The sequence below is a fragment of the Microcaecilia unicolor genome, chromosome 2 (assembly GCF_901765095.1).
Source record: "Microcaecilia unicolor chromosome 2, aMicUni1.1, whole genome shotgun sequence".
In the NCBI taxonomy this organism is placed as follows: Eukaryota; Metazoa; Chordata; class Amphibia; order Gymnophiona; family Siphonopidae; genus Microcaecilia; species Microcaecilia unicolor.
The window spans coordinates 538,429,056-538,443,300 of NC_044032.1; the positions used below are offsets into that span (position 1 = coordinate 538,429,056).

Here is a 14,245-nt window from a genome sequence, read left to right on the forward strand (position 1 = left end):
TGCGGGGGGATCTGGCTTATCCTGCAACCGCGGGAGGAGCTGACTGACCCTAACACCGCCGAAGCAGGAGGGGTACAAAGCTGCCCTACAGCCGCACGAAGCGGGAGGGAGCGCCGGCAGAATTTAAGTCTCAATCCAGCCCCGTAAAACGGAGGGGAGAGGAATGCAGCAGCTCACTGTAACACAAATTAGTCTCAACTCTTGAAGAATTCATTGAAAAACTTGAACAGGAACTGAAGACTAAACTTGAACCTGAAATGCAACCAGAATATAAACAATACAGATATCTGGGAGGGACTATGGATTGATCAGCTATGATTAATGGAAAGAAAATTATCAGGTATGATACATAATTTTACCTTCCATATCATCATGCTGATCAATCCATAGACTGGTGGGATGTACCGAAGCAGTACTCACCCAGGGCGGGACATTGAAATCCCTGACCGCAACACTGAAGCTCCAAACCGGGCCTCCGCCCGAGCAGCCACAGCCAAGCGGTAATGCCTGGAGAAGGTATGGGCCGATGCCCAAGTTGCCGCCTTGCAAATCTCTTCCAAGGAGACGGACCCGGCCTCTGCCATCGAGGCCGCCTGAGCTCTAGTGGAGTGAGCCTTCAGCTGGATAGGCGGCACCTTCCCCGCTGCCACATAAGCCGCTGCAATGGCTTCCTTGACCCATTTTGCCACTGTAAGCTTAGAAGCCTGCAGACCCTTACGAGGACCTGCAAACAGGACAAACAGATGATCCGATTTCCGGAAATCATTGGTCACTTCCAAGTATCTGATGATGACTCGTCTCACATCCAGATATTTGAGAGCAGAGTATTCCTCTGGGTAGTCCTCCCTACGAAAGGAAGGGAGACAGAGCTGCTGATTCACATGGAAGCGAGAAACAATCTTGGGCAGGAAGGAAGGCACTGTGCGAATAGTCACTCCTGCCTCAGTGAGCTGCAGAAAAGGCTCTCGACATGAGAGTGCCTGGAGCTCGGAAACTCTTCTGGCTGAAGTGATAGCCACCAAAAAGACTGCTTTCAACGTCAGGTCTTTCAGAGATGCCCTAGACAAGGGTTCAAAAGGCGGCTTCTGCAAGGCTCTTAGCACCAGGTTGAGATTCCACGCAGGCATCACTGAGTGCAGAGGAGGGCGCAGGTGATTAACTCCCTTGAGAAAGCGCACCACATCTGGCTGCGAAGCCAGGGAAGCACCCTTCAGGCGGCCCCTGAAGCAAGCCAGAGCCGCTACCTGGACTTTAAGGGAACTGAGCGACAGGCCTTTCTCCAGACCTTCTTGCAGGAACGCCAACACTGAAGAAATTGGAGCAGTGAAGGGAGAAAGTGAGCCTGCTTCACACCACGCTGCAAAGGTACGCCAAACCCTGGCGTAAGCAGTAGAAGTAGAGCGCTTCCTCGCTCTCAGCATAGTGGCGATGACCTTGTCTGAGAAGCCCTTCTTTCTCAGACGCTGCCGCTCAATAGCCAGGCCGTAAGACCAAAGGGGGAGGGATCCTCCATCACCACGGGACCCTGATGTAACAGGCCCTGCTCCACTGGCAGCCGCAGAGGATCGTCGACTGAGAGCCTGATCAAGTCCGCATACCAGGGACGTCTGGGCCAGTCCGGACCCACCAGGATTATCCGGCCCGGATGCTTTGCCACCCGGTCTAGCACCCTGCCCAACATGGGCCAGAGCGGGAACACATAGAGAAGCTCCTGTGTCGGCCACTGTTGGAGAAGAGCATCTACTCCCAGGGATCGAGGGTCCCGTCCTCTGCTGAAAAAACGCGGCACTTGGCAATTGGCCGATGACGCCATCAGATCTAGGCTCGGCTGGCCCCAGCGCTTCGTGATGTCCAAGAACGCCTGAGCAGATAGCTGCCACTCTCCGGGCTCCAAGGTATGGCGACTGAGAAAGTCCGCCTTGACATTCATGACTCCGGCAATGTGGGCCGCTGACAGCTGTTCCAGGTTCGCTTCCGCCCACTGGCATAGATTCATGGCCTCCTTGGCTAGAGGGGCGCTCTTGGTACCTCCCTGGCGGTTGACATAGGCCACAGCCGTGGCATTGTCCGACAGGACCCGTACTGGCTTCAACGCCAGTACCGGGATGAACTCCAAAAGCGCCAACCGAATGGCTCTGAGTTCCAGGAGGTTGATAGACCACTTTGCCTCTGCAGAAGACCAGAGCCCCTGCGCTGTCCTTCCCAAGCAGTGGGCTCCCCAGCCCGACAAAGAGGCGTCCGTCGTGACGACAATCCACTCCGGGGTCACCAGAGGCATTCCTGCAGACAACTTGTCTGTCTGCATCCACCAGCTCAGCGCCTTGTGCACTGCTGGGTCCAAGGGAAGGCGCACAGCATAATCCTCCGACATCGGAGTCCAGCGCTGCAGCAGAGAGTGTTGTAGTGGTCTCATATGAGCCCTGGCCCAGGGCACTACTTCCATCGTGGCCGTCATAGAGCCCAACAGCTGCACATAGTCCCAAGCCCGAAGAAGAGAGGCTACTAGGAACTGGTCCACCTGAGCCTGAAGTTTGACAATCCGATTGTCTGGCAGGAACACTCTGCCCACTTGGGTGTCGAATCGAACTCCCAGATACTCCAGGGACTGAGTCGGGCGCAGCTGGCTCTTCTCCCAGTTGATGATCCACCCCAGGGAGCTCAAAAGAGCAACCACCCGGTCCACAGCTTTGCCGCACTCTGCATAAGAGGGGGCTCGGATCAACCAGTCGTCCAGATAAGGATGGACTTGTACTCCTTCCTTTCGCAGGAAGGCCGCGATGACCACCATTACTTTGGAGAAGGTCCGCGGAGCAGTAGCCAACCCGAAAGGGAGGGCTCTGAACTGTAAGTGTCGGCCCAGGACTGCAAAACGCAGAAAGCGTTGATGAGGAGGCCAGATGGGAATATGCAGGTACGCTTCCTTGATGTCCAAGGAAGCCAAGAACTCTCCTGCCTTCACTGCCGCTATAACAGAGCGGAGAGTCTCCATGCGAAAGTGCCGCACTTTCAAGGCCCGATTGACCCCTTTGAGGTCGAGGATAGGCCGGACAGAACCTCCTTTCTTTGGTACCACAAAGTAAATGGAGTAACGTCCCTTGCCAATCTGATTTTCTGGCACCGGAATGACCGCACCCAGGCGTATCAGGTTGTCCAAGGTCTGCTGCACTGCCACAGCTTTGACCGGAGACTTGCAGGGAGAGAGTACAAACCCGTCTCTTAAGGGTCGGCAGAACTCTAACTTGTAGCCGTCTCTGATGACTTCCAGCACCCAAGAGTCTGAAGTTACTCTGGTCCACTCGCCCAGAAACGAGGACAGGCATCCTCCAATCTGCACTGGGCCATGGACCAGGACCCCGTCATTGGGTACGAGACCCTGGTGGAGGACCGGAGGGCGTACCTCCGGGACGGCGGTCTCTACGAAAGGAATGCTGCTTGGGGGAGAAGTTCCTTTTGAAGGAAGAGGGGGCAGAGGAGCCCGACTTGCCCGGGCGGTACCGACGGGCTTCCTGAAACCTTCCTCTGGAGATACCGGGGCGAGCACTGGCCCGAGCCCTGACCTCTGGTAACCTCTTGCCCTTAGACGTGCCGAGATCGGTCACGATTTTGTCCAGCTCGACCCCAAAGAGCAGCTTGCCTTTAAAAGGCAACTTAGCCAGGCGGGACTTAGAGGCGTGGTCCGCAGACCAATGTTTCAGCCAAAGCCACCGCCGCGCAGAGACTGTCTGAGCCATGCCTTTAGCCGAGGCTCTCAAGACATCATACAGTAAGTCTGCCAAATAAGCCAAGCCCGATTCCAGGGCCGGCCAGTCAGCCCTCAAGGAAGGATCCGAGGGGGAAGCCCGCTGCACCATCGTCAGGCACACCCTGGCCACATAGGAGCCGCAAACTGAGGCCTGCAAACTTAAGGCAGCCGCCTCGAAGGACGACCTTAAAGCCGCTTCCAATCTTCTGTCTTGGGCGTCCTTTAGTGCCGTGCCACCTTCCACCGGCAACGCCGTTTTCTTAGTCACCGCAGTGATTAAAGAATCCACGGTAGGCCAAATAAAGGCCTCCCGTTCACTTTCAGGCAAAGGATAGAGGCGGGACATAGCCCTAGCCACTTTGAGGCTCGCTTCCGGGACATCCCATTGAGCCAAAATTAAGGTGTGCATGGCATCATGCACGTGGAAGGTTCTAGGCGGGCGCTTCGTCCCCAGCATAATGGCAGAGCCAACAGGGGCTGAGGGAGAGACGTCCTCTGGCGAAGAAATCTTCAAAATGCTCATGGCCTGCAGTAACAGGTTAGGCAAATCCTCTGAGCGAAAGATCCGCGCTGCAGAGGGATCATCCGCTCCATCCGAGCGGGAATCCGTCTCCTCCAAGGAATCCCCAAAGGACCGTTGGGAGAACTCAGATACGCTGCCCTCATCTACATCAGAGGAAACAGCGTCCTCTAAGGCCTGGGAATCCACCCGAGGGCGTTTACTTCCGGGGGCCTCAACCCCGTTATCGGACAAGGGAGAAGGGGCAGCATTTTGCATAAGGAAGGCCTGATGCAGCAGCAAAACAAACTCGGGGGAGAAACCCCCCAGACTGTGTATTTCAGCAGCCTGGGCCACAGCCCTAGACGCACCCTCAACCGGCGCTCGCAAGAGCGGGGGAGCAACATGCTGCGCATCCAAGATGGCGTCCGGCGCGACACTCCGCGAAGGAGCCGCGTGGGAAGAACGGTGCTTAACTTTAGCCGCTTTTTTGCCGTCGCCCAAATCAAGGGCGGCCATGGCATGAACGTCTCCCAGCTCAAGGGCGGCCCAAGAAGAAGCCGTCCAAGCAGAGTGGCCGGCCAAGATGGCGGAGGCGAGCAGCGGGGGATGGGCGTTTATGGCGGGAAAAACCGCCGCACCGGAGGAAGACCCGGGACACTGACCGGCCTCCAAACTGACACCCAACAAGGGCGAATCAGACTTTAAACCCCCCGCATCCCCGCTAGAAGTGCACACGCGGTCCGGGGAGCGATTCTTCGCGCCCTCGCCCTCCGACGCCATAGGCCACGCGGAGATCAATCGGGGAACCCCCTGCCCGCTATAAAAAGGTAAAAATTACCTGCTTCTCGCTCCAAGCTGTAACGACCTGGTGTCCCAGTGAGTAGCTGCAATAAACGTTTAAATAAACGTCGAAATAAACGCCCTTAAGGACGTCCAAAATTTTTTTTTTTTTTTTTTAACGGAGCCAGCGGGAGGGGGGAGAAAAGGAGGGACCTGGCGCCACCAGGTTTGCACTTGCTCAAGAAGAGCCCTCAACCCCAGGTACTCAACAAAACCTAAAGATTAGGCTTGGAGACCTAGCCAGAGCTGCTGCTGTGTGTGACCACAACCTGCTGAGATAGAGAACATACTGAGGAGTTTCCGGCAGCACATGACCACATATAGGGAGGCAAAAGGATTGCTCTCTATCTCCACCTGCTGGTAGATGGACACAACCCACCAGTCTATGGATTGATCAGCATGATGATATGGAAGACTGCTTTACAAAGCAGCTGGTTCAGAAACCAACAAGAGGGGAAAAATTCTAGACCATCCTTAGTGAAGCTCATGGTCTGGTGAAAGAGGTGAAAGTGCTGAGGCCACTTGGTATCAGTGATCATATGATCAGATTTGATATCAGCTGTACAGTAAGTACCAACAGGAAATCCAATGTGTTAGCATTTAACGTTCAGAAAGACTATGATAAAATTATAAGAATGGTCAAAAAATAAATTAAAGAAGCTGCAAAGATAAAAAATTTACATCAGGTGTGGATGCTGTTCAAAAATACAATCCTGGAAGCCCAGATCAGACATATTCCATGTATTAAAAAAGGAGGAAGGAAGGGCAAACAACAGCTAGCATAGTTAATAAGTGAGGTGAAGGAAGCTATTAGAACTACAAGAAAATCCTTCAGAAAATGGAAGAAGGATTCAAATGAAAGTAATACAAAACAGCATAAGGAATACCAAGTCAAATACAAAGCGGTGATGAGGAAGGCAAAGAGAGACTTTGAAAAGAAGATTACGCTGGAGGCAAAAACATAGAATAACAACTTATTTAGGTATATTAGAAGCAAGAAGCTGGCAAAGGAATCAGTTGGACTGCTAAATGACCAAGGGATAAAAGGGGCAACCATGGAAGACAAGGCCATAGCAGAGAGATTAAATGAATTCTTTGCTGTGGTCTTCACCGAGGAATATGTGGGACAGATACTGGTGTCAGGAATGGTATTCAATGCTGACAAGTCAGAGAAACTGAAACAAATCTCTGTAAACATGGAAGATGTAATGGAACAATTTGACAAACTGAAGAGTAGCAAATCGCCTGGACCAAATGGTGTACATCCCAGAGTACTGATAGAATTGAAAAATGATTTTACAGAGCTATTGTTAGTAATATATAATTTATCTTTAAAATCAAGCATAGTACTGGAAGATTGGAGGGTGGCCAATGTAACACCGATTTTTAAAAAGGGTTCCAGAGGTGATCCAGGAAATTGTAAACCAGTGAGCCTGACATGGGTGCTGAGCAAAATGGTAGAGTCTATTATAAAGAACAAAATTACAGAGTATATACATAAGCATAGATTAATGAGAGAAAGCCAACATGGAGGAGTGGCCTGTTAGTGTAGCAGGTTTGCAGACCTAGGAAACTGGGTTCAATTCCCGCTGCTGCCTAATAGTCAGCAGTGGGTTCTCATCCTGGGGAACAGGTTCAATTCCTTCTGAAACTCCGTGTGACCCTGGGGAAGTCACTTAACCCTCCGCTGCCCCAGGTACAACACTAGTACAATGTACTACCTAGACTGTGAGCCCAATAGAGACAGACCCAGTACCTGTAAAGATGTAAAAACCACTTAGGTCTAAGTGGTATATAAATACTCAAGAGTGATTTATTCAAGGGAAATCTTGCCTCACCAATCTTGCCTCAGAAGCTTAGCCGAGATTGGGTGGCAGAGCCGGTGTTGGGAGGCGGGGCTAGTGCTGGGCAGACTTCTACGGTCTGTGCCCTGAAAATGGCAGCTACAAATCAAGGTAAGGTATACATAAAAAGTAGCACATATGAGTTTATCTTGTTGGGCAGACTGGATGGACCGTGCAGGTCTTTTTCTGCCGTCATCTACTATGTTACTACATTTCTTTGAAGGGGTGAATAAACGTGGATAAAGGTGAGAGGGTCAATATTATATAACTGGATTTTCAAAAGGAATTTGATGAACTACCTCAAGAAATACTCCTGAGAAAATCACAAAGTCATGAGATAGGAGGCAATGTCCTAATGTTGATTTAAAAACTGGCTAAAAAGACAGAAAACATAGAGTAGGGTTAAATGGTCAGTATTCTCAATGGAGAACGGTAGATAGTGGGGTTCCACAGAGCTCTGTGCTGGGACCGCTGCTTTTCAACATATCTATAAATGATCTAGAAATGGGAACAACCAGTGAGGTAATTAAATTTGCTGATGACAAAGTTATTCAAGGTTAAATCGCAAGAGGATTGTGAAAAACTGAAGAAGACCTTATGAGACAGGGAGACTGGGTAGCCAAACGGCAGACCACTTTTAATGTGAGCAAGTGCAAAGTGATGCAAGTGGGAAAGAGGAACCCAAAACATAGTTATGTGATGCAAGGTTCCACATTAGGGGTCACCGCCCAGGAAAAGGATCTAGGTGTCATCATTGACCATACGCTGAAACCCTCTATTCAGTGTGCAGCAGCGGCTAAGAAAGCAAATAGAATGTTAGGAACTATCAGGAAAGGAATAGAAAGCAAAACTGAGGATGTTATAATGCCTTTGTAGCACTCCATGGTACGACTGTAGCTCGAAAACGTTACACAGTTCTGGTCACCACATCTCAAAAAAAGATATAGTGAAATTAGAAAAGGTACAGAGAAGAGCAACAAAAATGATAAAGGGGATGGGACGACTTCCCTGTGAGGAAAGACTAAAGCGGATAGGGCTTGTCAACTTGAAGAAGAGACGGCTGAGGGAAGATATCATAGAAGTTTATAAAATAATGAGTGGAGTAGAATGGGTAGATGTGAATTGCTTGATTACACTTTCTAAAAATACTAGGCCTAGGGGGCATTTAAAGAAGCTACTAAGTAGTAAATTTAAAACGAATCGGATAAAATATTTCTTCACTCAACAAGTAATTAAACTGTGGAATCCGTTGCCACAGAATGTGGTAAAAGCAGCTAGTTTAGCAGGGTTTTAAAAGAAAAGTCCATAAGCCATTATTAAGATGGACTTGGGAAAATCCAATGCATAGTCTAGGATAAGCAGCATAAAATCTGTTCATTCTGGAATCTTGTCAGGTACTTGTGACCTGGATCAGCCACTGTTGGAAACATCTACCCATTCTACTCCACTCATTATTTTATAAACTTCTATGATATCTCCCCTCAGCCGTGTATCTAGATTTTCAGAAAGCTTTTGACAAAGTTCCTCATGAGAGACTCCTGAGAAAATTAAAAGGTCATAGAATAGGAGGGGTCACGTGATGCCTGCTACCTGAGCAGCAGCAAGGGAGAGCAGCTCCTCCAAAATCTGTCAAAATCAGCATTAAAAACCAAGATTCACTGAGACTTAAGACCCCTGGACTGCAGGTTAACGTCCATCTATTATTCAGGATATTCCTGACAAAGCTACAGTGGTCTGGTGGCCGCAGTATGCCCACAAGGGCACAGAGAAGACCGAAGGCCCCGTGGAAGAAAGACTTATGCAAAATGGCAGAGCCTCAGCTGACTCAGAATCCGACATGATTACAACCATCTGACTGGGCACAAGAAATATCCCGAGCAGTTTCTGCAGCATTGGAGGATCGTCTTATTAAACTTCAATCCGCTGTGGATGAGATTAATGAGAAATTTGATTCGCATTCATGGAAACTCATGGATGTAGAGCAGCGTTTTTCAGCTAGAGAAGATGAAGCACAAGCTATGGCGTCCCAGATTGCTGTGCTGAAGAAAGAAACGGGAGACCTACGTGACCGCATTGAAGAACAAGAAAATCGTAGCAGGAGATATAACTTAAAGAGTCATTGGCCTACCAGAATCACCTTTATCAAACACCTTTATCAGTTTTTCGATTCCTGGCAACTGGAACATCTAGGCCTCGAGGGTGGCCGGAGCGTTTTTTGTTGTGACTGAGCCCATCGCATAGGAACTAAAGGGGAACCTAACGCCAAGCCAAGAACTGCTATTGCTCATTTCACTAACTGGATGGCAGAAGAACGAGTGCTGAAGGCGTTTCATGCTAAAGCCTCTTTGGAATATGAGGGCCATCGTTTGCTTCTCTTCAATAATTATTCGGCGCAGGTTGCCTTGCAGTGCAAGGCCATGACACCCACGTGAACGGTGCTTCACAAGAAAGGAGTTTGATTCGCCCTATTATACAATGCAAAGTTACGAATATGGCACAGAGGACAATCAGTATTTGTTCATGACACTGCGGAAACCAAAGTATTTTTGATGAAATTAAATAGCAAGTATGAGGATAGACTGAGCGATGACCCATGAGCGGAGACATGATCGTTGCTGTGCTCGTGCCTTTGCATCGCAAATGCTTGAGACCAGGGCCTGCAGCTACAATATCATTGCCTAATACATTTTCTGGCTTGGGACATTGTGGACAGACTATCTCATAATCGATAGAGGAAGATACTAGACTGTTACCGCCTGCAGCACAGGAATATTTCTAGGGGCACTTGGACAATTTTCTCTTTATTACCCCATGAGTGCTTAAAGAAGGTATCGAGGACTCTAGAAAGGGGGAACAGGAATCTTGATAACTGTTTTATGGTTAGGATGGTGGGATTGGGGGGGGGCAGCCGCTCAGTGGGCCTTAAGTAGGAGAAGGATGTGGAATGTTTTGGGGAGAGGAATGGGAGGGTGGGGCCACAAGGCAGACTGAGTGTGTGAGTGTGCAGTGTTTGAGGTTGTTCGCGTGCATGTGGTGGGTGGGAGGGATGCTCATGGGGAAGGGCTATGTGTCTGTAAAAGGCAAATGGGCATATGATGTGTTCTGGAGTGAGGGGAAATTGGTGGAATTGCCATGCTCTCTGAGATAAATTGTACCTTCTCTTTTTTGGCCTGTCCACTATCGCGTCCCATGATCAAATAGTTTGTCTTTTTGCTGACATTGCCAGTAACCTTTCCTCCATACCGCTCTATCAGAGATTTGGTTTCATCTCGTTCAATGGATTCAAGGACACCTGTAATAACGAAGGTCATGCTCTCCAAGCAGTTTTCTGCTCCCTGAAAATTAAATATTAAACAGAAAACAACATCAAAGGTCAGATATTGGTTTAAAAAAAAAGCTGCAGTTAAATTATATACAGACATTCTCTATGGTTTATACATAAACAAAATATATTTCTAATGTCCTCATTGTTTATATATTTATTTTTAAAAAGATTTAACTGCCTTTACGAAGAGATTCACACAAGCCAATATGCAGCAGGTGCAGCTGGACATATGCAGCATACATTTGACTAAGAATACACCCATAACAAAATGTTTGCATAATATAAGTTAAAACAGTGGGATAATCTTGGGAAAGGTCTGAAGTAGAAAGATTAATGGAAAAATGCACATATTTTTTTAATAATTCACCTAGGGCCCCTTTTACTAAGGTACGCTAGTGGATTTAGCTCATGCTAAAAATTAGTATGCACTAAACGCTAAGATACCCATTATATTCCTCAGTTAGCTCAAGAATTAATGCAGCTCTTGGGAAGATGGAAGGGACTGTGTGCCTGACCAATCCTGCTGTCTACAGAAAAAACACCTGTTACAGATGAGCAACCATGCTTTATCCATTGACAAGCAGGACTGATTTCGGCCTACAAGTGAATGACTCCCAAGCTCAGGATTGCTCAACTGTTTATGTACTGTACTATCCATTCTTATGAAGCAACCTGTGCTCATCAAGGTGTGAGAACTGCAAGCTCATACAAACAGACTAGCAAGCTGTTTCTCAAATAGTGTGAGGTAAAGGTATGAAGTAGAGAATGACACAGGGACAGCGACCCACAGTAACCGCGGGGATGGGGAAAGGGACAGAGCTTGCAAAGACAGGGTGGAGGCAGATCCCTTGGGGACAGTGCAGGGACAGGGATAGATCCCACAGAGATGGGGCAGGGATGAGGATAGAGCCCAAGGGGACAGACAAAGATTTCTACTTTGAAGCCTGTTAAAGAACTGGACTGTTAAGTCTGAGTGATGTAGACAACAATATTTAGATTTTTTTTTTTTTTTTTTGAAAAACAAGCAAACATGCTGGCCACAACTAGCAAAATTTGCATGGGGGATCCTGTACATCTTGCTACCAGCATATCTTCTGAGAAGACATCTTCTATTGCAGGAAGAACTGGGGAAGACAGGAGAGCTAGACTGAATCCTGGGATTGCAGATGACTTCTTATTCATCCACAGATAAAAAAAAATCATAACAGTGCTTCATGGGGCATATTTCTCCCCTTTAGGGCATACAGAACGGATTATATTTGTACCCTTGGATATTTTAACAGGGTGGATTAGGGTTCCTTGGGGTGGTAGAAATCAGCCACTGTTGGGGTTGGAAGGGTAGAGAGTGGTGGTGAGGAGGGTTATTATAGCTGCTCGCTGTTATTGTTTTTTGTTTGTAATTTATACACAATAGTTGCACAGCATATTGTTCCTTGTTATACTTTAATAAAAAGATATAATTATAAAATCCTAATTGTTTGAGGCTTCTGCAGATTAGGACATAGCCGATGGGGGGATGGGGACAGAACACGCGGAGACAGGACAGGGATAGAGACAGAACCTGCGGGGAAGGGGCAGGGACAGAGAAACTTTGTCCCCATGTCATTCTCTACCACTGATGCAGCCATGGCTCTGTCAATGTGAACCATAACACAACCCTTCAAACTCAGCCCAGCTTGGGCATAAGCGAAGGAAACGCAATCTGCTAGCCAACTGGAAATGGTGCGTTTACCAATGGCAACTCCCCTCCTGTTAGGATCAAAGGAAACAAACAACTGGGCGGACTGTCTGAAGGGCTTCGTCCGCTCCATATAAAAGGCCAACACTACTACAGGTGTGCAAGTTGGTTTCACCAGTATGGGCATGGGGTCGGGGAAAAAATGTTGGCAAGACAATCAACTAGTTCAGATGGAACTCCAACACCACCTTCGGCAGGAACTTAGGGTGCCTGCGGAGGACTATTCTCTTGTGATGAAACTTAGTATAAGGTGCATGCACTACCAAAGCCTGAAGCTCATGACTCTACAAGCTGAAGTAACAGCCACCAAGAAAACAACCTTCCAGGTCAAAGTACTCCAGATGGCAGGAATTCAGTGGCTCAAAAGGAGCTTTGATCAGCGGGGTGAGAATGACAATGAGATCACACGACGCTAGAGGAGGTTTGACAGGGGGCTTTGACAAAAGCAAACCTCTCATAAAGCAAACAACTAAAGGCTGTCTAGACATAGGCTTAACTTCTACCCGCTGATAAGCACAAATTGCACTAAGGTGAATCCTTATGAAGTTGGTCTTAAGACCAGACTCTGATAAGTGTAGAAGGTATCAAGAAGGGACCGTGTAGGAAAAGAAAGGGGATCTATGGCCTTGCTGTCAAACCAGACGACAAACCTCCTCCATTTAAAAGAATAATACTTCTTAGTGCAGTGATGTCGAAACTATGGCACGCAGAGCCCTCTCTACTGGCAAGCGCGCCGTCGCCAGGGGCAGGCCTGGACAGGTCCAGGCCCAGCCACTTTCTCTCCAGGGCTGCCCACCCAACATTCCCTGCATGTCCTCCCTGCTGGCACTGATTACCTCCGTCGAAGCGGCCGCGTCTTTGAAAGCCCTGCCCGTCTCTAGCCTTCCCTTTGTGAGTTCGTTCCCTCAGAGTCGGTCCCGCCTTCTGACATCAATTCCGAAAGGGAATCGGCAGGGATCCTCCATAGTCACCAGACCCTGAACCAACAGGTTCGGCAACAGGGGCAAATGCACTGGCGCGTCCACCAACATCCGGCGGAGATCCGCATACCACGGACGCCTTGGCCAATCTGGAGCTATGAGAATCACCAGACCTCGGTGCTGTCGAATCCGCAGGAGGACTCGTCCTATCAAGGGCCAAGGAGGGAACACATATAGGAGGCCCGAGGGCCAGGTTTGAGCCAGAGCATCCAACCTCGCCGAGAGAGGATCTCTCCCTCTGCTGAAAAAGCGAGGTACTTTGGCGTTTGCACTTGACACCATTAGATCCAATCCGGGTGTCCCCCATTGGGCACAAATCTGAAGAAAAACTTCTGCCAGTTCCCATTCTGCCGGGTCGATTTGATGCCTGCTGAGAAAATCGGCTTGCATGTTGATCTGACCTGCTATGTGAGCTGCTAACAGAAACTGCAGGTGGAGCTCGGCCCAGCGGCAAATCTGAGCAGCCTCCACGACCAGGGCCCTGCACTGAGTGCCGCCTGGACGATTTATGTATACCACCGCTATCATGTTGTCTGACAGAACATGGACAGCAAGCCCCTTCAGAGTCTTTTGAAAGCCATAAGAGCCTGGAATATCGCTCTCAGTTCCAAGCAATTGATGGACCACCCCGCTTCTACGGGTGTCCACAGACCCTGAGTATAGCTTCCTTGGCAATGCGCTCCCCAGCCTAGAAGGCTGGCATCTGTTATCACCAGGCACTAAGAAGGAAGCGCCAGTATCCTTGGCGCAGTATCCTGTCGGAAAGCCACCATTCCAAACTGAGCCGGGCCGCAGGGAGCAACCTTAGTCTGCGTTGATATTCCTGGGACATAGGAGCCAATTGTTGAAGCAGGGCAATCTGCAGAGGCCTCATATGCGCTCTTGCCCAAGGCACCACCTCCAAGGTTGCCATCATCAACCCCAGCAGCTGGACAAAGTCCCAAGCTCGCGGGCGAGGCATCCGAAAGAGCAGACGGACCTGATTCTGAAGCTTGCACTGCCTTTGGTCGGGGAGAAAGACCAACCCCGATGCCGTGTCGAACCAGACCCCCAAATACTTGAGGGACTGAGAGGGGGTCAGGTGACTTTTGGGTATATTGACCACCCAGCCTAGCACCTGCAGGACCACCACCACTCTGGCTGTGGCAAGACGACTCTCAGTTGCCGAGTCCGCTCTGATGAGCCAGTCGTCAAGGTAAGGGTGAACTCTGATACCCTCTCGCCTGAGACAGGCAGCTACTACCACCATGACCTTGGAAAAGGTACGGGGAGCT

At 49.2% G+C, this 14,245-nt stretch overlaps 1 protein-coding gene across 2 annotated transcripts in view; it reads right to left on the reverse strand.

The window, feature by feature from the left end:
• The window catches only part of RFC1 (replication factor C subunit 1), a 348,859-nt gene that overhangs the window by 115,607 nt on the left and 219,007 nt on the right, over positions 1-14,245 (reverse strand). For both annotated transcript variants that reach the window (XM_030191305.1, XM_030191306.1), the window contains one exon: positions 10,084-10,263. In XM_030191305.1, coding sequence (XP_030047165.1) covers positions 10,084-10,263 — 180 coding nt within the window. The remainder of the gene's footprint in view (positions 1-10,083; positions 10,264-14,245) is intronic.